This window comes from Cydia fagiglandana, chromosome 8, assembly GCF_963556715.1.
Source record: "Cydia fagiglandana chromosome 8, ilCydFagi1.1, whole genome shotgun sequence".
NCBI lineage: Eukaryota > Metazoa > Arthropoda > Insecta > Lepidoptera > Tortricidae > Cydia > Cydia fagiglandana.
Window position 1 is genome coordinate 707,635 of NC_085939.1, and position 23,123 is coordinate 730,757.

The 23,123-nt window shown below is 38.5% G+C and overlaps 2 protein-coding genes across 2 annotated transcripts in view; one reads left to right on the forward strand and one right to left on the reverse strand.

Moving 5' to 3' along the window:
* Positions 1-23,123, forward strand: part of LOC134666427 (gamma-tubulin complex component 2-like) — a 61,639-nt gene that overhangs the window by 26,570 nt on the left and 11,946 nt on the right. The window contains exon 13 of the mRNA XM_063523577.1: positions 20,078-20,221. Within this exon, the coding sequence (XP_063379647.1) occupies positions 20,078-20,221 (144 nt within the window). The remainder of the gene's footprint in view (positions 1-20,077; positions 20,222-23,123) is intronic.
* On the reverse strand, positions 1,625-18,948 carry LOC134666426 (transient receptor potential cation channel protein painless). Its single transcript, XM_063523576.1, has 2 exons — positions 18,795-18,948; positions 1,625-4,723 (listed from the first exon to the last, which is right to left on the reverse strand). Exon 2 carries the CDS (start codon positions 4,697-4,699, stop codon positions 1,880-1,882), a length of 2,820 nt encoding a protein of 939 aa, XP_063379646.1. The 5' UTR covers positions 4,700-4,723; positions 18,795-18,948; the 3' UTR covers positions 1,625-1,879.

Sequence of the window (23,123 nt, forward strand, 5' to 3'; positions counted from 1 at the left end):
CCGTGTTCTTAGCCCCGGCGGTGCTAAGCCTCCGAATTACACGAACCCGTCAAGATCCGTTCCCGTGTAGTGCGTTCGGCTCCGGATCTACGCTCGGCTCCGGAGCCGCGGACTTCGGCTTCGTTCGGGTATTGAATACACGGCGCCGGCGGACCGACTCCCCCGGCCGGCCGGTTCGAATTTAAACAATATTTAAAAAATTATCCACCAGTATAATAATTATACTGGTGGATAATGTCTTGATATTTTATTTTGTGAAATATGGAGGTGTTGCTGAAATGTAATTTAGTCGGATTATATTAAATGAGACACCAATTGTATATTAAATGTTACTGCTTGTAAAAATGATTAAATAATGAGCATGTAGGTTTATAATAAATATTAAGATACTAGAGTCAGACCAAGAATAGTCTGCAGCGGATTTGATAGCCCACGCAGTGGAAGAGTTATTTTAAACGTCATACTTTGTAATGTAACGTTGCACGTTACTAATATGTAGGTAATTGAACTAAACATAATCTTAAACTCAACTAACATCTTAAAATAATAAATACCTAAATAAGAACTGTAATCATAGGCTTACAATGTAGATTTAACCAAATCAATACGTTAATTTATGAAATGAACGTATTGATTTGGTTAAAACTACATTTTTTTTCAATCACAATTTCTATGAAATTATGACCTATAAATGATACTTGCACTGCGTGGGCTATCAAATCCGCTGAAGACTTTTTTTTGTCCAACTCTTAGTTTTTTCTCACGTTCCCACTTATTACTTAGATAATTTTTATTTCGTGCGAAGTTCATAGAAATGTACACGTGTAGATTAAGATAATAATGGTTTGCGGGCGGCACATGCAATAAAATAGCCGTGGCAATTTTGACACAGGTATTTTACCCGGCATACCTTTTGTTTGGAAAGTTAAAGAAGTAGGCGTGCTGTTTTACAAACAAGAATTGGATTTTTTTCAGTAATGGATTTTTTAAGATTTTAGTTTGCCACTCAGTCGGTCAAAGTTTCTAATCTTAGTTCAGCTGTTTTCATTTGGTCATACCTAGTTGTTGCCATTCTGTTTTTTTTTTCGTTTTGTTCGTGTAGCACGAGAACGGGGCCCCGGCAACGGGTACCCGAAACCCGGACCCGACCGCGAGCCCTAATATAGAGTAGAAAATATGTGCGGATTCAAAATTATTACGTATTTTTATCCTCCTAAGGCCCAGCCATACAAATGAAAAATGCAAAATTTGCTACAGAAATTTGAACCTACAATGTTGGATATAGAGTTGATTTTGCGTTGTTCAAAATCTGAACGAGACAAAGGAAAAGCAACTCTGTTCTAATCGAATATGATTTAAATTTCATTGAACTGAATAAGTACTATAGGTAGGACCTTGGGTCTTAGGAGGTTATTAGAGTTAGACCAAGAAAAGTCTGCAGCGATTTTGATAGCCCACGCAGTGCCAGTGTTATTTTAAACGTCAAACTTCTATGAAATTATGACCTATAAATAACACTGGCACTGCGAGGTCTATCAAAATCGCTACAGACTTTTCTTGGTCTAACTCTATTTTCTGACCAGTTTTTAGTTAGAAATTATTAGGTGTATAATAAAAAAGGTAAAACATTATAAATTATATTTTATTTTAAATATAGAGTTATTCTTAGTGGAAGGCAGCTTATATATGAGATTCATAAAGTTACATTATACTGTTAAAGACACTGTCGTTTTATAAAAATACAAATATAGCAAGCTCTTAAATTATAATATAATATACTCTATTCGGCATTACAATCATAAACTTAATACAAAATATATAGCTTACAAAAACTGTGTTTGTTATTTCATATGAAGCTAGTTACGTATTAAAGTTACACCTAGCGTTTTTGCAATGATTCTTTCAGCAATTTGTGTAGCTCATCTATTTTAGTTTTCAACACATCAATTTCTGACACATCATTTTTCTTACATATCACGATCTTAGCGTTTTTCACAATCTTCCTATCGAGTTTGTAGTTCTGGCATTTCTCGAGGCAGCAACCGCCACCCTCGATGTCTTCGTAGTCATCACCGATTTTCCCGAGTGGCTCTGCGCGTGGTATCTCAATTATATTATCTTTGTTCGGCTTTACCAGTATCCTATACTTTGGCAAAAAGTGCGGGAATAAAGATATACGTTTTGCAAAAGGTCTCATGCAAAGTGTCTTTGGTGTTATTATGCTTAGATCCTGCATCCAAGCAGGCAGACAAGCGAAGCAGGCGGACGGCTTAGAGTACGGCTTGGTGTTTCCGATGAGTACACTTTCAAAGTAAGATATTAATCTCACTCTAGAAACGTGTCCTACTAGTTCGGCATCCGCTCTAATTTCTTGTGTGTCACTCACGGCTAGACCGTTGAGTAAATTAAATAGAACAATCGGAATCATGAATACAAACACCATGAATATAATATGGCTGGTTATTGGGAATTGGCCGAATTTAATGGAACCAGCGTCAAATTCTCCTGTCAACATGACGATAGTTTTAAACAGAGATCTTCCTGGATCTTCGAAGAAATCTTCTTCTTCGTCTTCTTTGCCAGTTTTATTTGGGTCCGGTGCTACTTTGTCTTCGTCTTTCACCTCGTTCCTGAATAATGTGTAAAAACTCAATGCAAATGCAATGATCAAAATGCAATACCAAAGTAAAAACTTGAAAAAGTTCCAGGATACTGTCTTTAGCATGACAATGTTCGTTGATAGAGTCGGAAACTGGCCGATTAGAAGGACCAATTCGGCAGATGACAATAAGATAGCCACAGCAGAGAGTTGTTGCTTCGTTGATTCTGCGGCGGAGTTATCGCAGACGATCACCGCTGTAACAAATATCAGAAATAATTCCATCCAGTTCTCTATGCTTTGCAAATATCTCGACGGAGATACTAACAATTGAAATAATTCTCGTATGATCAAAAGTATCAATCCAATAGCCGCGCCCACGTGTGTAACGACGTTCAGTGCTTCAATGGAAGCGGATTGTTTTTTCTCCGCACCATATCCTAGTATGATATAGAGAATCAAGCACAACCATAGAAGAGAATAGAACGTTATGTTGGCGTAGAAAAGGCAGCTTATTCTTTGCCACTTCAAGTAGAGAAAACTGGTTATAACTGGATGCTTAAGGAGCGGCCTCAGTTCTTCGTTTCTCGTCATGTAAAGGAGTGCATCTGTTTCGGGGGCCAGGATGGCGTCACACTCTTTCACGTTATTGTTTGACGCATCGATTAAAGGAACTTTACAGAGTTCGTTTTCGACAGAGTTGTTAGGATACACTAAAAAGCTGTATTTCATATGAATTTCGTAGTCGTCGTCGCTCGGTCGCTCTCCGTTGGTTGTAATGCATTCGTCCAGGTATGTTTCCAGGGTTTTCGCATTGATGTCCGCTAGAGGCGGTTCGTCGAAGGCGTTGCGCAGCCCGACGCACGCTCCGTGCCGCAGCAGCTCCAACACTGTCTCGTTATCGCCATTCCTAGCGGCGTAATGCAGTGCCGTGTTATTTTTATTATCAGCATAGTTGACGTTTATGTTGATCTTAGGATTTTTAAGTAATAGTTCCAAACATCCGTTAAAATCTGCTTTAGGATTGTTTGAATACGATCTCATTCCCTTTACCGTGATTTGTACTAATGACTCGCCGTTGACTGGTTCAAATAAGGTAGATTCGTTGTCGACAAACATTTTCAGAATCTTACAGTAGCCATTTTTGCAAGCGAGTGCTACGGGTCTCATGGTCTCACCCGAACACGTGGCATTAGGGTCTGCGCCTGCGTTAAGCAAGGTTTCAACTGTTCTTTCCAACCCTTTGTCTGTTGCAAACTGTAACATTGTAAATATTCCATTATTAGCAGCTAATGCTTGGCGATGGTCATTCTTTTTAACGAGTTTTGTAAAGTCGCGAATAAATCCGTTTTCATCATGTCGACTTAAATACGAGAAAACTTTGTCGACGTTGATCACTTCTACCTCCGTATCGAATTTATCAACTAAATGCGGAAATGCTTCTTTTAAGAAATATCGAGCTGTTTTGCCGCGTCTGTCTTTGTATGTATCGATATCGACGGGAGTTTGTGCGTAATCTATGATAAAAGTGATGACTCGTTCCAGCCCTTGTTTTGCAGCCGAATATACAGGAGTTACTCCTTTAAGGTCTGGAGCGTTCGCGTCGCACCCCGCTTTTAGTAGAAGCTCTATCATGTCCTCGTAGGTGGCGAGATCTCGCTCGCGGTCATCCTCTAAATCTTCTATTTTCTTTATTGCCATCAGCAAAGCCGTATTTCCTTTGCTTTTGATATTGACGTCAATTCTGTCGTCGTCCAGCAATAGTTTTAGCGCTTCAATATTGCCATATTCAACGGCGAAATGTATAGGAGCACAAGCATGGGTTTCGTTAACTCTGTTGACTTGGACTTCGTGCTGAAGTAACAGTTTAACGAATTCATTTTTGTTCGGTTCGGTTATAGCTATCTCGAGGCAGGTCTTGTGGTCGGGGTAGGGGTTGACGAATTCGAGATCGACGGCCCCGTAGCCCACTAGTTTCTTGAAGGTGGGGAAGTCGTTAGTGCGCAGGGCGGTCCGGAGCTGGATTTGCGGGTCGGTGCCGAACAGCGAGCTCCCGCGGGACAGCTGCCGGGAGTTCATCTCGTATGTGTCGCGCGGCATGCCTCACGCCTCACGCACTGGCATCTGGAACGACACACACAACTTTATATAATAATTGTTAGGACTATTATCTCATTGAGCTAAACTGTTTCGATACGATAGTGTAGTATTACAATTACAAACGCTCGTTTCACCGATTGTTTAATTGAATTTAATTCGACACGACACATCTGGTGAACTTTCACATGGTTGCAATACGTTGCCATATTTAGTCTTTACCAAAGGTTCGTTAGTTTGTTGATTCAACGGAGTTATAATGAAAAATGCTAAAATGTTGTACAAACATTCATGTGAAGTGACCGTGACGTACTGAGGCGGTATCGTTAGTCGTCTATAATCTTTTGTAGAATGTGCTAATAACGCCTGTACACTAAATATTAACACTTCTTTGAAATATTCCTTGTTAGTTTATGAACTATTTTCTAGGCGAACTTCTTGAAAATGAAAACGTCAATCGTTCTTACGTTTACTGAGGCGTGCAAACGATTTCAGAAACATCGCAGATATAAAATAATTACTTTTACAACTAATAGCTTAATTTATCAAATGAAAACCAATTCAACTCTCATTAAAAATATCGGCATTGAACAAAACATGTAGGTACTTTTAAGTTTAACGGGTTGAATACAAATGGAATTACTTCCAGCAAATTAACGAGTGTTTTATTCTCGGACCGGTCTCGGCGATTAATCAATCGTATAAAAGTCAGTTATCCGCTGTGACTTCGAGCAGGTGTACCGCCGAACACAATGCAGTATCTCTCGCATGAATCTGATGAAAGCAACCGAAGGTACATATACACACGGGCATTGGTCACAAAGACTCACAAGTGTACAACATCTATAGCTTCGGTTATCGTTTTTTATCAAATTAAAATATTGTCAAATGAGTTGAAAGTTTTATAGTTTTTGATTGTTATTTGTTTGACAGTGAACTTCAGCGTCAAAAGCACGACTAATATTTTCTAATATTATTTAGGTACAGTCAAGGAATTTAAATTCCGACCCATTTCGTACTTTGTCACAGTGACAATCAATATGAAAGCCGCTAGAGACCTCATACGGTTGTCACTGTGACAAAGTACGAAATGGGTCGGAATTTAAATTCCTTGACTGTACCTAACTGACTTTAACATAATCTTACTCCAAAACTAAACCAAACCATGCCTTAATAGATATCCTTACAATATTGAAATTTAATCTCATGTTTAATCCTTAATCCAGTTCAGTGAAATCGGACTTGAGTCGTCAAAATCAATTTTTTCGAATACGAAGTCAGTCAAATCACAGTTTAAATTACTATACTCGAAATCGTTTATTGCAATACCGTTCGCCCAAACATGTGCAACACCTCATCGCCCGATGACCGAGCACTTGTATTGTTTGCAGCGGGCACTTATTGCCTCTTTGAACTTTTCATTTCATCTTCATCTTGAACCACATGGCGTGTTGAAGCGAAAACGCCTCTTACTTCGTACTGTTTGGTTACGGTATATTTTCATATATGCCTGCTATATCATATCAAACAAGCTCAAAATACAATACATATAGAAATATTTAATATGAAAACTCTACACAATTCGTACCTACATATACTACATGGCTTATTGCTCGCTGCTTTTACGAGTACTTAAGTAATATTTGTTTATTATTTTGTTTCAGTGGGTATAATATTTGAAATACTACCTACGTAATCCCAGATTAATGGTTAGTCACCGAATCGCTGTCTACTTAACCCAGCAAAACCGAAAACAAATATTATCCTATCAAAGCCGACCAGTGTAGCGAATTAATACCTACCGTGGAGCATAAGAAGATTATGCAAAATATTCTGGTATCTTTAACCACGGTTTTATAACTTTTATACGTACCTATACATTACTTAAGAGAAGTGAATCACCGTTTTTTTAGGGGCTTTAATATACAGTAGCCATCAGATATATCAGGGCGGCCGAGCCGAGGTGCTCAATATATGTGAACACGCACTCCAATGCCTTGAGGATAGAGGCGTTTTCAGATATTTGTGAGCACCTTGGCTGCTCCGATATATCTGATAGAGTGATGGCGATTGTACAACAAATTACTTCCATTTAAACTTGAAAGTTAACACGTTTTACAACCGCACATGCGGGTGCTTAGTATGCAAATTGTAAAACAACAGAGCACATAGTATCTCATCGATTCATCAACGCTGCACTAACAACAATTATACTGCTATAAAATCCAAATTAACCGCTTTAAACCGTCCAAACGAAAATTACCGATTGTTTTTTCGTTCCCCTGTTCCCAAGGTTCAGGTTTGCGTGTGTCTTGTCATAGTTAAAAAATAACATAATGCTGTGCGTAAATCGGTCCAATTACTCGTTAGTAGCAACCGAGAGGCACGTGAGTAGTATTAATTTAATGGTCTAGGAGAAATTCGGAACAATTGCCCTCTCATTATAACATTTATAACTCCCGTGGTAGCGCAGCCGCTCGTGATTCCACGACGGAATGACGAAAGTTCTGATTGAATAAACATGCGGGCTCTCTAGGGCTCTTGATCACAATTTAATGGTAATCGTAATTGGATTTCTCGTCACGAATAATGTCACTTCTCATAATATGACTTCTCAGGGAAGTAGGGCTTACAAGGAATGCCTACTTAAAATAAATCCATCATTTTACAGTTACATTATTACAACTGCGCGACGCATCATTTGATGCTGTCCGTTACAACAATTTGGTAATTTAAAATAACTTATCAGAGCTGGTATTGCATACGCGACGTAAACTGACTTGAATCCTCTTCCACCTATGGGTTAGAAAGTAAAAAAGCAAGGAATTATCATTAGAGCGTACCTATCTTTATAACTAGTTGCATGCTTATGTTTTTTAAATTATTATTGTTAATATGTATTTGTATTCAGGCAACTAAGGCACATAGATACCTAAATACATACCTTACAAACTAAAATACATACAAAAATAAAAATCATACGAGCTAAAAATTTGGCGACACAGTTGATTGATTGTTTTTGTATTGCTTCTGTTGAAAGTACAGAGCCGTAGCGACTAAATTGAGAATGTAAATTGCTCCGATCCATACAGATTATCTTATCAGGAATTCAGTAACATCTTAACAATTGCTAACCAAACATGGTAATGAATAGATACAATAAGGCGAATAGATTATCAGCGCATTATGACGTCAACGGCCGATAAACTCGATAACAATACGCTAATGGGATTTGTTAAAGCCAAATGTTCTTCCACTTGAGAAATTTGTTCTTTGTATAGGTACTAACAAAATCTTACTCAAATTGTTCGTAATGACATTTGAAATGGATTATGCAAGTCCTAAAGGCATTTAAACGTGTCCTTCATTTATGGAGCAAAGGCTAGCCACGGGTCTCTCGATATCCGATATTTGACCTTTTTGCTGCATTGTTTAGATTTTATATGTCATGTTTCGTTTCAAATTAAATTGATAACTACAGGTGGTTTAAAATTGATTTGCATGATTCATTTACTCTGCAACAGGTTATACTTATAAGTCCATACAGTTCGCTTTGTTTTAGTCACTTGTTTTTTGACCCGAAATTAATGTTTAGATATTATGTAGATACAATTCCAAGCATCGGACAGGGCCTGAGTGTAAGTTGTTAGTGTAAGGTTCCCCTGACGTGCAAGACCATAACCATTTTATTTATAGTTCTGTTCGTGTTTTTAGCATTAGAAAGAACTTGCAAGAAGGTATGCGATCTTGACATGTCTTTAAATTAAAAAACGCTTTTTAAAAATCAAAAATTATTATTTATGAAAGCAAAAGAATTATAAATGATCGTATTAGATTCATAATTGTTATATATTTGCCGTAACTTATTTTTAAAATGTGTTTTTCAATTAAAAGACACATCAAGATTGTTTACCTTATTTCTAATGCTAAAAAAACGAACTATAGCGAATAACTACCGGTTTTTGACCACCTATTCTATCTATGTCTTGCGCTAACTTTCGTCTTTATAAACTAAGCAGCATTCGATTTGATGTGATGATTCATCATTTCATCAAAGCTTCTCAAGTATCGTCCGAAGCGCCATAACTAAGAGATGCGTCGATATGTCCATATTTATTACTATCTATACATATAATAAAGCTGAAGACGGTCGAAAGTCTGTACATGGAAGATATTTGAAAAAAAGTTTGCTGAGGAGACTTAGAATCAATAACAGAACACGTTCCAACAGTTTTTAGAATTTTTGTCTGTTTGTCTGTTTATCTGTTTCTCTGTTTATCTGTTTGTCTGTTTATTTGAACGCGCATCACGTGAAAACGGCTGAACGGATTTTGATGCAAATTTTACTAATCTGTCGAGAAATTCCCCGGCCAGGTTATAGGCTATAAAAATTCATCCCCTAAAAGGGGGGGTAGCCACAACAATCGATTGAGTTAAGTTTGCCCCTGAATCTTATGGCGATACTTAGGAAGGAGGGACAAACTTTTTTCAAATATGTGCTACCACTACTGAGTACCCTGGTAAACTAACAGATGGCGCTGAATTTAATACGTTGTGACATTGAATAAGCCACCGAGGAAGGATTTTGCCAAATTAACTCTAAGTTTAGAAGAAGGGGTACGGATTTCTGAAAGTATACTTCTGAGAGAGTTGTGCCCATACAAAAAAATAATCAGGAGAGCCAAATTAACATCATACTAAAATTTCGTGAGATTTAACTGAAACCACTTTTTCCCTATGTTTGCTGCGGGGTCCTTTAATTGAATAATTATGTTGATTTTTTTATTATTTTATGTAATAGGAGGCAAACGAGCAGACGGATCACCTGATGGTAAGCGATTACCGCTGCCCATGGATACCCGCAACACCAGAAGGGTTGCAAGCGCGTTGCCGGCCTTTAAGATGGGAGTACGCTCTTTTCTTGAAGGTTTAAAGGTCGTATCGGTCCGGAAATACCGCAGGCGACAGTTGATTCCACAGTATAATACAACAAAATTAAACGACAGTAAATTAATTGGCCCTCATTGCGCAGTGCCATCTTTTTAAACGTCTGCCCAACAAAAAGAGTTTATGTAGATATGTATGTATATATTTATTTAATGAGTTTCTTTATTCCACCTTAACTTCTGAATGCTTTAACCGATTTAGACGTATGATACATCATAAGAATACTTACGTCCGCCGTTACGCCTTCGGCGCCCTCATACTCAAAGCATCGGGCATAACCCGATGCACGTAGCACGCTGTACCAGTTCCAAAGCCTGGCGCCTTCGGCGCCCTCATGCTAAAAGAGTCGGGCGTAGCCCGATGTATGTGGCGCGCTGCACGCGGTCCAAAGCCAGGCGACTTCAACTTTCTCATACTAAAAGTGTCAGGCGTAGCCCGACGTACTTGTCACGCTGTATTACGCATACCAAAACCGGGCGCCTTCGGCGCTCTCATACTCAAAGCGGCCGACGTAGCCCGACGTACGGTCAGCCAAGAAAGTGGTAAACCACTTTCTTGGCTGACTGTACGTGGCGCGCTGTACGCGTTCCTCATACTCAAAGCGGCGGGCGTTGCCCGACGAACGTGGCTCGCTGTACGTATGCCAAAGCCGGGCGCCTTCGGCGCCCTCATACTACAAGAGTCGAGCATATACCGACGTGCGTGCCACGCTGTACGCGTTCGAAAGCCGGGCGCCTTCGGCGCCCACATACTCGAAACGGCGGGTGTAGCCCGACGTACGTGGCGCGCTGTACACTTTCCAAAGCCGGGCGCCTTGGACGCCCTCATACTAAAAGAGTCGGGCGTAGACCGACGTACGTGCCACGCTGTACGCTTACCAAATCCGGCGTACTCAAAACATCGGGCGTAACCCGACGCACGTGGCACGCTGTACCAGTTGCAAAGCCGGGTGCCTTCGGCACCCTCATACTAAAAGAGTATTAGATGAGTCGGGCGTAGCCCGATGTATGTGGCGCGCTGCACGTGGTCTAAAGCCAGGCGACTTTGACTTTCTCATACTAAAAGTGTCAGGCGTAGCTCGACGTACGTGACGCGCAGTATGCTTACCAATACTTCGGCGCCCTCATACTCAAAATGGCGGGCGTAGCCCGACGTACGTGGTGCGCTGTACGCGTTCCAAAATCAGGCGCCTTCGGAGCCCTCATACTAAAAGAATCGAGTATAGACCGACGTACGTGCCACGCTATACGCGTTTCAAAGCCGCTTACTGACACAGACTAAATTCCACGCGGGCGGAGCCGCGGGCACAGCTAGTAAATAAATAAAAGGGGCTTCGCTGGTACTTAGTCCAAACGATATTTATCTATCAGTAGCCACTTTCATTTGCTTAGCCAACGTGTTTATATAACACGTCTTAGTTGTTTGATTTATCTCTAAAGTCTAAATTCAATTCCGTGTTATGAAAAATACTCGTAAAAATCACTACAAAGATGAAATATGTTAGGTATTTTTTTCCTTCCTTTTTTATTTTTACTATTCGTTCTCTTTTTGTATACATATTTTGGAGTCCTTTGATAGAGTCTTAATCTGTCTGAGATGATCGAATCTTTACGGTTGTGCTAGCTAGACTTCCTTAAAAGTATTATCATCAGTGGGGTTTATAGTATTTATCACATATAAATTTATAGCTTTAAAACGCGAAATTGTATTGAGATGACTGCTGCCACCGTACCCAAGCTGTGAAAATATTATAACTATGAGTGGCCGCAGATCTATTTTTGCCCTTAAATAAATCCCCACTATTTAAGTTACACTCTGTACGCCATTGGAAACGGTTAAATGTACTCTTTTGAGCAATTCGTGTGTGTTCAAAGTTGTATTAACCATTAAAGTATAGGTATTACTATGCGTTCAACTTTCTTCACATTGGATCCCTTTGTTAATCGTCGTAGGTACGTAAAAAGTTGAATGGTACATGCAATTAGGCTCTTCCGTTGTTTCTCGACGATATCGGCGAGCGGGTTTTATCTCGGCTACCGGTCTGTGCGCTACGCCCTAATTGTCCAACACGCCTCCAAACCGCTGTGGAATTGCTCCTATGAATTAACTAACCGGCCAAGAGCGAGTCGGACTCGCGCACGAAGCACGGCAAAAAATAAACGTTTGTTGTATGGGAGCCCCACTTAAATTTTTATTTTATTCTGTTCTGTAAAAATACGTTGCCAATTTTTTTTACTGCGGTTTGTTGTTGATAATTTTAACAAACGTTGTCGAATCAAGCTATCCCTTTCTAATATATGGCACTATCCCTTTCGGCTTTAGGGTTGTCAAAATTCAAGTGATTATCTTATCTGTGGTCGTGCACGCAAAAGGAAGTCAAGTGATGCCAACCCTAATAATTGCTCGGAGCAATGCTGAGCCGAACGGAGCCGAGTTCGACCGAAGTCAGGAGTGTCTCCCCACTGACAGAGAACTATTTTTTGCTAAATTCAGTAAGAAAAATAGTGTTATTAACCAACGCTGCTGTTCTCTATTTACTAAGTTTGATTTAATGTAAATCGCAACTTTCTATCGCCGGCTCATATAAGCTAATCATGCTTTCTGATTATACACATACTAGATCAGAGATATATTTGGTGATATACCAATCGAGGAAGTGAAAGCCTACACCTAAATTAATATAATAAGCTTGTGCGAACGAGTGCACGTTTTGTACAAATTGCAGCACTTGCAGCAGGGACGTGATTCAATACCATTCTGTAATTTAATTTGTACAGACAGGCGTGGCTCACTCCGCGATTTTGTCGCTTTGCTACAGGTAGCTAAAAGTACATCCGTTCCACACCAATTTTGGTGGCTAGCCATAAGCCGCGCGTGGCGCTGCCGCCACTTAGCGGCCATATCTGTCCTGATCGTAACAGATGCGTTTTGTGAAAGAGTGAGTCTTCTGTACCTAGTACTATTATTTATTATGTGGTACAGGTTGCGGAATGTTTCAAAAACTTTGGAAATGTTCTCGGACATTAAGGATATTTTCGTAGGTGTTTTAGAAAATTTGGATCCGTGTACAAAAAAATGGAAAGTTTCCGAAATTTTGAAACTTTCCAACGGCACATCAGTATCCGGAAGCAGGCTTAATAAGCATTTTCAAAGTAGCTTGTACAAAAAATTGTTGTCCCAATGAGCTGTTACAGGAATGTAACCCAATAAATAGGATGGTAAAATTGCTTTTTAAACGGGCTTGTTCGCGTTCACTTACGACTGTTACGACAGTCAGGAGCAGTACCTGTAGTACTCTTAACCGCTGCATAAAATAAACATTACCTTTTGTTTAAGATATTAGGGGGATAATTTCACCTATATTGCGAGTTCCTAAACGAGAAAATTGTCGCAAACGTGCTCGTAATATACCTGCCTACTGTTTTAGTTCAAATGGATGGAGTCATCTCTGTAAGTATAAGTAAACGTGGTTCGTTAGTCTTATTAGCTATGCGTTACTGGCGTTTGGTCCGCTTGTTGACTACCATTTAATGACCGTGACCACGCCTTCGCTGAGCTGGTAACCAACATACGAAGTAACTTGACTAAACACCGAGAATAAACTAGATTTTGTTTGCTAAAGTTACATAGTATGAGCTAGAGCGCTTCACTTCACTTCGCTTATTTTCCCAATGACTTCTGAATAAATTATGTACACGACATCCATTTTGTAATTTGTAATTTGACATTTCATATAATATTTTAATTTATCGATTTTACTATTTAATTGGACATTTTATTATTTAATACCTATTCAATTTGTTACAAGTGGATGACATTTTTTTTTTGGACTATGACAAATTTACCCACTGTTTTTTATTTTTCTAAGTTTTTTCAGTATTGTGCTTTTATTTTATTTTAAAATTATTAGATCGTCAATTATTTGCATGTCGTGTCTTCGACTGAATACTGATACTTACATGTAAAACCTTTGTCATCGTGTACCATACGTATTCTGGCAAATAAAGAAATTCTATTCTATTCTATTCACGGACATGATCTCAAAACTTTATCACAAATATGAGATCTAATTATTTTGAGTTTAGATTTTATACCACACGTATATACTTCCTGCGTAACTTTATCGTTAAGCAGATGGATACTTCTCTTTTTTTAACAGTTGCAGTTCTTTAAAAACTGAAATAGATATTTTTGACTTTCTTTCTCTGATAGTAAAATATTCCCTGTTTGCACCTAATATGTCTGTTATTGCACCTAGTTTTCTATCTACTGTTGCAAACGTAGTACTGGCGACTAGCAATCATCTGCACCCTGTAGAGACTTGTACCCTTCATTATGAGTTTAATTCTCGATTGCACCAATGTCAGTGCAAGCGAGATGCATTGTTAGTTTAAGTGCTTGTAGTTGTGAATAGATATATCAGTGTCAAACTTATGGTACTGTTTGCCCTATTGATATAACTCGTGTCAACTCTATGTCGTAATCTTTATTATTTAAAAGTGATAATTTAAGATTAGCAAGCTGCACAGATCGCTAATGAATCGGTACTGTGACAGGCGGTGATTCATGCGTGGGTATACCGGCTTTTTGGATATCAATGAAACATTGTGTTTGTGCAAATATTGAGCCCTCTGAGTCAACTTGCATCTAGATTGCCTTGACCAATGAATGACGATGCTATAACTGTAGCTATAAATATAATACAACTGAGCGCAAGGAGATTTTAGTCCTTACTGCTGAAATATGTATCATATCATAATATACAGTTGTGTATACTATATATATAGCAGTTTATGTATACTAAAGATGACTAAAGTAACTAGTGTAAATAATTTCTATGAATAGGTAGGTTATAGACATGGTTTGTCGGGGACACGATAACCTGAGTCTCAAGCAAGCTAACAAACCAAGTATTTGGCCAAAAATTAATAACCATTTCCTGATGAGATGAGATGATGGACAATTAGTTTACTCTGTGAGGAAGACTGGGGTTTAACTATATGTAACGCTCCGATTGAAATAGTTGTACACAATAACATAGGTGATAGTGTCCCATATGACAAACCATAATTGTCTATAACTTATTTTTAGAAATTATTTACTTATGTTACTCTACTTATAAAATAAATAAACTGCTATAATGTTGCACACAGCTGTATATTTAATATAATTATATTAAAATAGTAACTATGTGTATTAATTTCGTGTTGTCCTCATCATCAATTCCGTGACTCAGTGGAGTATCCTCCTTAATTTTCGATGACATAGTACTAGTTGTAGTAGTAGAGACAAACAACAAACAAGTACAAGGAAAATATCTGTTAATTTAGTCAGTTTTGTAATTAAAAAAATTGAATTCTCATCGACAATAATAACTTTAGTAACGTTATCGTATCCCTTAGTTTTGTTTATTTTAGAACTGTAATATGCTTGATTTGGGTGAAGGAAAACATCGTGAGGAAACCGGACTAATCCCAATAAGGCCTAGTTTACCCTCTGGGTTGAAAGGTCAGATGGCAGTCGCTTTCGTAAAAACTAGTGCCTACGTCAAAGCATGGGATTAGTTGTCAAGCGGACCCCAGGCTCTCATGAGCCGTGGCGAAATGCCGGGATAACGCGAGGAAGAAGAAGAGGAGAATTTGCTTGATTATTTAAAAACTACTACATATTATTACCTACGATACGCTTAAATTATATCATAAAAGAAATACCGTAAGATTGTACGAAGTATTTACTTAAATTAAATAAAAATATTGTCGTCAATATGAGTAGTAGCAACGAACTAGTTAACTTTAATGTTCTTAATTATGTTTACATTAACTTTAATGGTTTACTTTAGTTTCCACGTAAATAAATTATAAGCATTAATGAGGCACAACCTTAATGTTACAAAACATAAAATTTCACGTATGCTTTTCTTGGAACATAATGCGTAAAGAAGACTGTTTATGTTTAAATCGTGACGTGCGATCTGCCATGAGGCCAAAATCTTTATACGAGTATTATGATGAATGTGTAGATATATGTCAGTACAGTAATAGAGAATCAGCGGCGTGCAAGTAACCGTTCTAGACATCCGGTGCTTGACCAACTAAACAGAAAAAAGCCTTCCGTTCCACACATTTCCATTTCAAAACGCATAACCAACTTAGAAATGTAAGAGGCTTTTTTGTCATCTTCGTACTTAATTTGCTTTACAGTTGGAAGAGAGTTGAGTCGGTTACTGTGTGTTTTAACTTAATGTTTAATTTTTGAAGTCTAGCTTTCGGCGAATTATTGATTGAAAGGAAAGTATTTTCCCAAACACTACAAAATAAAAGCATAAAATTTTGAACGTGAAAAAAGTTGAAACATGATGTTTATAGTAAGTCCGGAAATGTTGTATTAATGGCGTTATTTCCAATCAAGTCTCCATACTAAGTACTTAATAGCTCATAAAGATCGAGCAATCTGCAGTTCCATTTACGACACCCTGAAGTGGAGTAGGTACGAGAGAGCGTTAATACTCTTTGAGCTATTTCGAACCGCTGGACCGGCGCGACTCGGGTACTTGTGATTAACAGTTTTTGCTTGATCTTTGCTGTTTTATTCTTATTATGAACTAGAACACTTTCTGACACGGCTGTTGTTACGCACGTCGGAGATTTGACATAATCGCCTTTTGCATCGTTGATATCCACAAACCCGGTGAAGTCGATTTCGTAAACAGGTTTTTGAAATTAAAACACGAGCGCTTAAAAATTAGATCGATGTTAACGTCTGTATCTATATCGTGTTAATAGGAGGTCGGGTTTATAAAATATTTTGGCCATTTGAAAATCTTTCTCAGTTTTGCAATTTTTACTAGTAGATACTTAGTAGGTAGGTGTATAGTTATGAATGTTATGATAACACTGTTAACTATATTGAACGCAATTTGGGCTAATTGACACAACCAAAACAGTACAAGCAATTGGTAAGTTGTCACGAGGCGATAAGTAATTCCTGCCAAATTACGTCCATATTCAAGAAACCGTTCGCCGACTGTAGGTATATGGAAGTCGATAATTTATTGAAGGACCCGCTTGCATGCATTAAGGTGTAAGAGTCAGCCGGAGGTCCCTATTTGGCGGAACGACGCCGGGACGTGTAGGCGAATGACGTCATCACTTTGTCAACATTGGCGCCGATGTTTGGATATAACAGTCCACAGTTATTGAATATGGAAATATGCAGATCGTCTTTCCTTCCCGCCAGTAATACAATCCGCGACGCGAAAACCGGACTGCAGTCATGCGGTCAACTTGGAAATACAAAAGGTTGTAAAAGTAGAGTGCTTTCGTTTTAGATACGCATATGTACATTGTACATCCTCTACGGTATTCGTTACGCATATTTTAACAGGCCTATTTGGATTTCGAGATAATCACAAGATCTAGAGACGATTTAAAGACCAACTAGATCTACATTAGATATCGACTAGATGTGACTTGGATATCTAAGTCATAACTTGTCGAAACCTTTCAAGAGGACCTCCAAAATCGCGGGAACGTCAAATTTGACATATCTATCTTACAAATATCTTTAAATTATCCATATATATCGTAACATGTTAAAGTCTTAGTAGAAATCTAATTCATTTTCCGAATCGAGCCGTAATAGTTTGTTCCCACATAATTTTCGTTTTAATCTTAACAAACAGGCTGCTGACCAGTTTGAGCACGTTAGATAACAGTATTTGAGGTTGACCATTAAATATAAACGGGTATATGATTAAACTGATTTTTATTGATGATATGCGCCTGGACATGAGGTCGCCGCGGGTCGCATCGCGTCCGTCAACTTCAGTTTTTCAATTGTTTTTGTGCAGTTATCTGACCATCAATAATCTAGGCACGACCTCGGTTTCACCTACGCTTTATTACATACCAGTAATATTAGTTGAATGCATTTGTTCAGGTCTTAGTCGCTCATATATTTCGGTTCAATAATATTTGGGATTTGTCTTTTTTCACGTCCCCATACTTTTTGCTGCATAAACTTCCACCAGCCTTTGATTATAGCGATATTTTTTTGAAGGGGCCTTTGTCCGTTTCAGGGGCAATTCAATAAAAATATAAATTAATATGGTTATGCAGTTAAAAGCAACAGAAAGCTACTTTCGCGTTCATAATATTATATTACTCATCGTCCTAGGCTAGTTTAGTCGAACTCAGGTAGTGTTTGCAACAGACTTTCGTTCACAGCTAAACCTGTTCTAGCACTTTCAGTACCTATCCAACCTACACGCTTGCATTGCTAAACACGCATTTGCAATGAAACGACTGGAGTTCATTGTTTGAAAACAAATATAGACCTTCACCGGATATGCGTCTGCCTGTTACATTTTAACTTGTGACAATTTATCAATTACTCTCCTAGTGACACAACTTCCCGTGCTGTGCCGAGTCCTCATCATTGTAAGTGACGTCATCCTGGCCGACCTTGTCTGAGGGCTTCACGGTACACATGTGATGGACTCTTTTTAGTGTTAACACCCACAATATGTTTTATGTTTTGACCGAGCATGACATCGAAATCGAACGGCTCTACGTTGTATAAAATTTACGGCACCACTGACATAATTTAGTTTAGTCTGTCCTTTCGTTTCTTTTTCGTTTAGACTAAATTTGATTAATCTGGAGGTCTAAACATGCGATTAAACATCCAATGGTCTAAACATGAGATTAAACATCAATAGAACATGGACAAAAAGGGCCTAAATTCTTAATCTATTTTGATTGAATAGACATTTATTTCTAAGCGTGCGAAAACATAAAATAAGTAAAATATCCTATCCTAATTATCAATAACTGATGTAAGTTTTCCGAATACCTACTCGCTAATAACGTCGTCCGTAATCCGTATGTCCCTTGTCAACTTTATGTAAACGTTTACGTTATCTAAATTTAAAATGGACAGGATTTCGCAACTTGTAATTCCAATAATCTGATGCTTCTGGAATGACATTTGATAGGTACTCTGAGTATTCAATTGATAAACACTGGACAGTAGGTAGCGAGGGTTTCAAATTGCAATGTACAAAGAATAATACGTCAACAAACTGATTTGCTAACACCAGTTCGTTTTGTTAATAGGTATGTCAAGTATTTTGAATTCCTCGGTAACCCACCTGAATTTTCACAATATTTCACTGTTCACAATCACTCGGTCACTGTTGACTTGCTCGCATGGCGGTGCGCGCGCGCCGGGCTGATTCGTCGGAGTGAGCGCCGTGGGCGCTGATCCTGCCACCGCCGCCAATTACCGGCCATGCTGCTTTAATGACCGTCTCGTCGCTAATGGTCAGCTTTACTCATTAACAAAAAAGTTTGTTTTGCTAAGATGTTTGTTTCACTTTTTTGAAATCAAAAATTACCAGTAAACTTATTCGCACATGAAAAAAAAATTTAATCATAATGACTTTGTTAATGTTTCACATAATAAACAAGGATTATAATGAAAGCTTTAGTCACATTTGCCAGTCACCTTCACATTTCTTTCTTGTGTTATATCATAAAGATACCTTAGTTTAGATTTAAAACCTTAGTTTTTGCAGTAGGCGGAGCGTATTGTTGTTAATTCGTAGGCGTTACCCCTGGCAGTGGCTTCACGACCACAAGGTTACGTTACTCATTGCACGGATTAATAAGTTGAATACTTTTCTTACATAAACAGAGAATCTTTGTAAGCTACTTACACTTGTTCTACAGGATACTTGTTTTACTCAAATTAACCTGTGAGCCTGTCTGTCTTACGTGTGATGAGAACCGAAGCGGAGATTAATACAGATTCATTACCAATTTACAAATGGCGATAGGTACAAAGGTATATATTAGGATTTTCTGGTAGTTATAAGCGTACATCGGGAATAAGAGCTCTATACTCTTACTAAGAGTACTCTGAGAAAACAACAATAATATTATGCCCAATGAATAACGACATCTCTGTGAATTTTATTCTTATTATGATACAATTTTATTGTCACCACACAAGCCAATTAAGATATTTACCTTCCAAAAACGGATTCCGTTTTTACAACAACAAACAAACAACCGTCCCCCCCGTCCCCCCGTCCGTTCCGTTTATACAAAGTTGCATTTTATTAAGTACGAGTGGTTTTCTAATGTCGGCGAGTAAGATTGACTTTTTAATTATGATTTTATGGTTTGGTTTAACTCACTTTAATCAAATACGCAACATGTTTCGGAGAGCATCGGTCTCCATTTTCAAGCACTAATAGTGCATTAGTAGCGGTCACTGTAAATGCTGTATTGACCATTAAAAGACCCCTTTAGGCCTTCTTCATCATCTTCCTCGCTTTGTCCCGGCATTTTAGCCACGGAGCCTTGGGGTCCGCTTGACAACTTTAGGCCTACTTGCAATATAAATAATAAATCCCCCGTGAATGTCCAGGTGAACAACGTGGACGAGGTGCTGGAGCGGCACAGCGACTTCCTGGAGCAGTGCCTGGGCGACTGCATGCTCACCAGCCCGCAGCTGCTCAAGGCCGTCACCACGCTCTGCCAGGTCTGCGTGCAGTTCTGCGCCTTCATACAGGTATGCTGTGTGTTACAAGCTTTACGACACACGAGGTGAGGAACACCGAGTATGACCTGAGAGTCTACCGCGAATACCGAAGTTCGCAAATTACGGGCCTCTTTATCTGTCACTCTAATTACGCCGTAATTGAAGTGGATGAGAAAGATGCCTTAAGTGCATCCCAATCGCGGGTGTATTGCCATTTGTCCCCGCCGGGCATAGATGGATGGTGACATATATTTCGATTGGGTAAATGAAATGAGGAGTGTCTTTCAAAGGGGCTTAATTTTTTTGTTTGTAAAATGTTCCTACTGTAATAGTTAGTTCCTAGCTCGAAAGGGACATTATGCCAACGAAACTTTACATTTCTCAACCAATCGTAGAGCATATTTATCTCTACTACTCTAAGCAACTCTCATGAGTATAATGAATGAGTTTTAAACTTTTTGGCGGTTGGTGGTGACATTTCCATTAAGGGGTCATCCATTAATTACATCACACGCTTAGAGGGAGGGAGGGGGTCAAGAAAATGTGACATATTGTGACATGGGGGAGGGGGGAGACACAAACTTTGTGACGTCACTTTAACTTCATCAGTAACCGAAAATTTATTTAAATTATTTTATCTACACACATATCATAAACTGTCTATGATGCCTTCAAAATTCGTAAATAATGGCCCACATTACGATAAACTGTTTTGTTACAGCAAATTTCTTATCTGTGAAAATGTGGTAATAGCTTCATTACTATATCAAAATCGATTTGGTAATGCATTTCAAATTTCGAACATCTCTGAAAAAAAAGGCAATTTGATTTGACCCCTATTCTAATATCAGTTGAGATTACGTTTTATTCGAAATCAAATGACAATTGCATACAATATTGACAAATCTCGCATGTAAGTTGGTATCGGACAATATGGTAATCGACCCCGACTCTAGTTTGTCTTTGAATTAAAAAAAACCCACGGACGCGTGACGTGCGTGAAAAAAGTTTTCATTTGCCTCCATTTGACGTACAGTTTATCTTTTAATTAGTTTTTAAGTAAAAAATAATTTGTTTTGTTGTTTGTAAAGGAACTATAATAAAGGTTTCGTGTAAAATGTACGATAAAGATATTTCGGAAACGCCATCTCATATCCGTGAAGTGTTCGGCGTTCAGGGGTTATAATGATAACACAAGAGTCGAGTAAATACTGAATATATTGGTAGAAAGCGCTGCCCATACAACCATTTCCAGTCGCCGTTACGACGCCGTGTAGACACATCTTGTGTCGACACCGTCTGTTTCGGTCACAATTCCAGTCGCAGAGTCGTCGCCGTGTCGACACAGTTACCAGAAATGGGGAAGGGTCGACACATGACACAAAGTGACATAAAGTGTGGTCGCCGTGTGCACACATTGTTTCGGGTTTGCGACTACTTTAAGCCAAAATCATTCGTTCATTCGTTCATTTTGTTCCTGTCAAATGGAAACTGTCAGATGGAAAAATAGTTCAATAAAAATAAGTGACATTAATACGCCATCTCTAAAACGGATTACAAGACGTAATTATATATTGTTTGCATTTATATTACAATAGGACTTAAATTATTATGGGGAATTAAACTGCTCGAGTGATTTGATAAACTAAGTGTAATATAATCAACGCGCCACCACATTGTTTTAGTTTAGCCGGAAATGAAATTGTTTACTTCTCAGTGCTTGTGTTCATAAATATATTATTTGATGCATTTTTAGTACTTCGATGCGTATACTATACTTAAATAACAGAAATAACGCTTTACATACTACGAAACTTGTTAATTATGATGTATAAATATGGTTTAAGGCTGAGAAATATTGCAGTCACAAAGTAGTCGCAAATGTTTCGACTTTGTGTCGACTCTGTGTAGACACATGACACGCGCTGTCAAAAGTAATAACAAAGTTACTGGATTTGCAAAATGGCTCCTTGTGTTCAATTGTTTTCAGATATTCTCAAAGTGTAAAAATGACGTGGTCAGAGATGGGACTTAATAGATTAACTGTTTATTCGACTAATTAATGGAATAAAAAAAGTTAATCCTCAAATTTTAATCACGATTAGTTTAGTCGACCTAACATAGATTGAAATTGAATTAATCTGAACATTAATCGAATAAATTATCGATTAAATCTCGGTTGGAAGTTGACAGGGGGCCATTTTTGTACGTAAAAATAGTAGAAATGTCTTGCATGCAGATGGTAGCCAAACACTTTGTCATAAAAGTCGAGATGGGTGTCGATTTATAGGTTTTAGGGAGCGCCGATTTCGAAAATGATGACCATTTTGGAATCCAAAATGGCGGCCATGCACTGTGTCATAAAAGTCGTCATGGATGTCGTTTTATACGTTTTAGGGGGCCCCAATTTTGAAAATGATGACCATTTTGGAATCCAAAATGGCGGCCATGCACTATGCCATAAAAGTCGTCAGGGGTGTCGTTTTATAGGTTTTAGGAGGCGCAGATTTCAAAAATGATGACCATTTTGGATTCCAAGATGGCGGCCATGCACTATGTCATAAAAGTCGTCATGGATGTCGTTTTATAGGTTTTAGGGGGCCCCGATTTAGAAAATGATGACCATTTTGAAATCCAAAATGGTGGCTATGCACTATGTCATAAAAGTCGTCATGGGTGTCGTTTTATAGGTTTTAAGGGGCGCAGATTTCGAAAACGATGACCAATTTGGATTCCAAGATGGCGGCCATGCACTATGTCATAAAAGTCGTCATGGATGTCGTTTTATAGGTTTTAGGGGGCCCCGCTTTCGAAAATGATGACCATTTTGGAATCCAGAATGGCGGCCATGCACTATGTCATAAAAGTCGTCATGGGTGTCGTTTTATAGGTTTTGGGGGGCGCAGATTTCGAAAACGATAACCATTTTCGA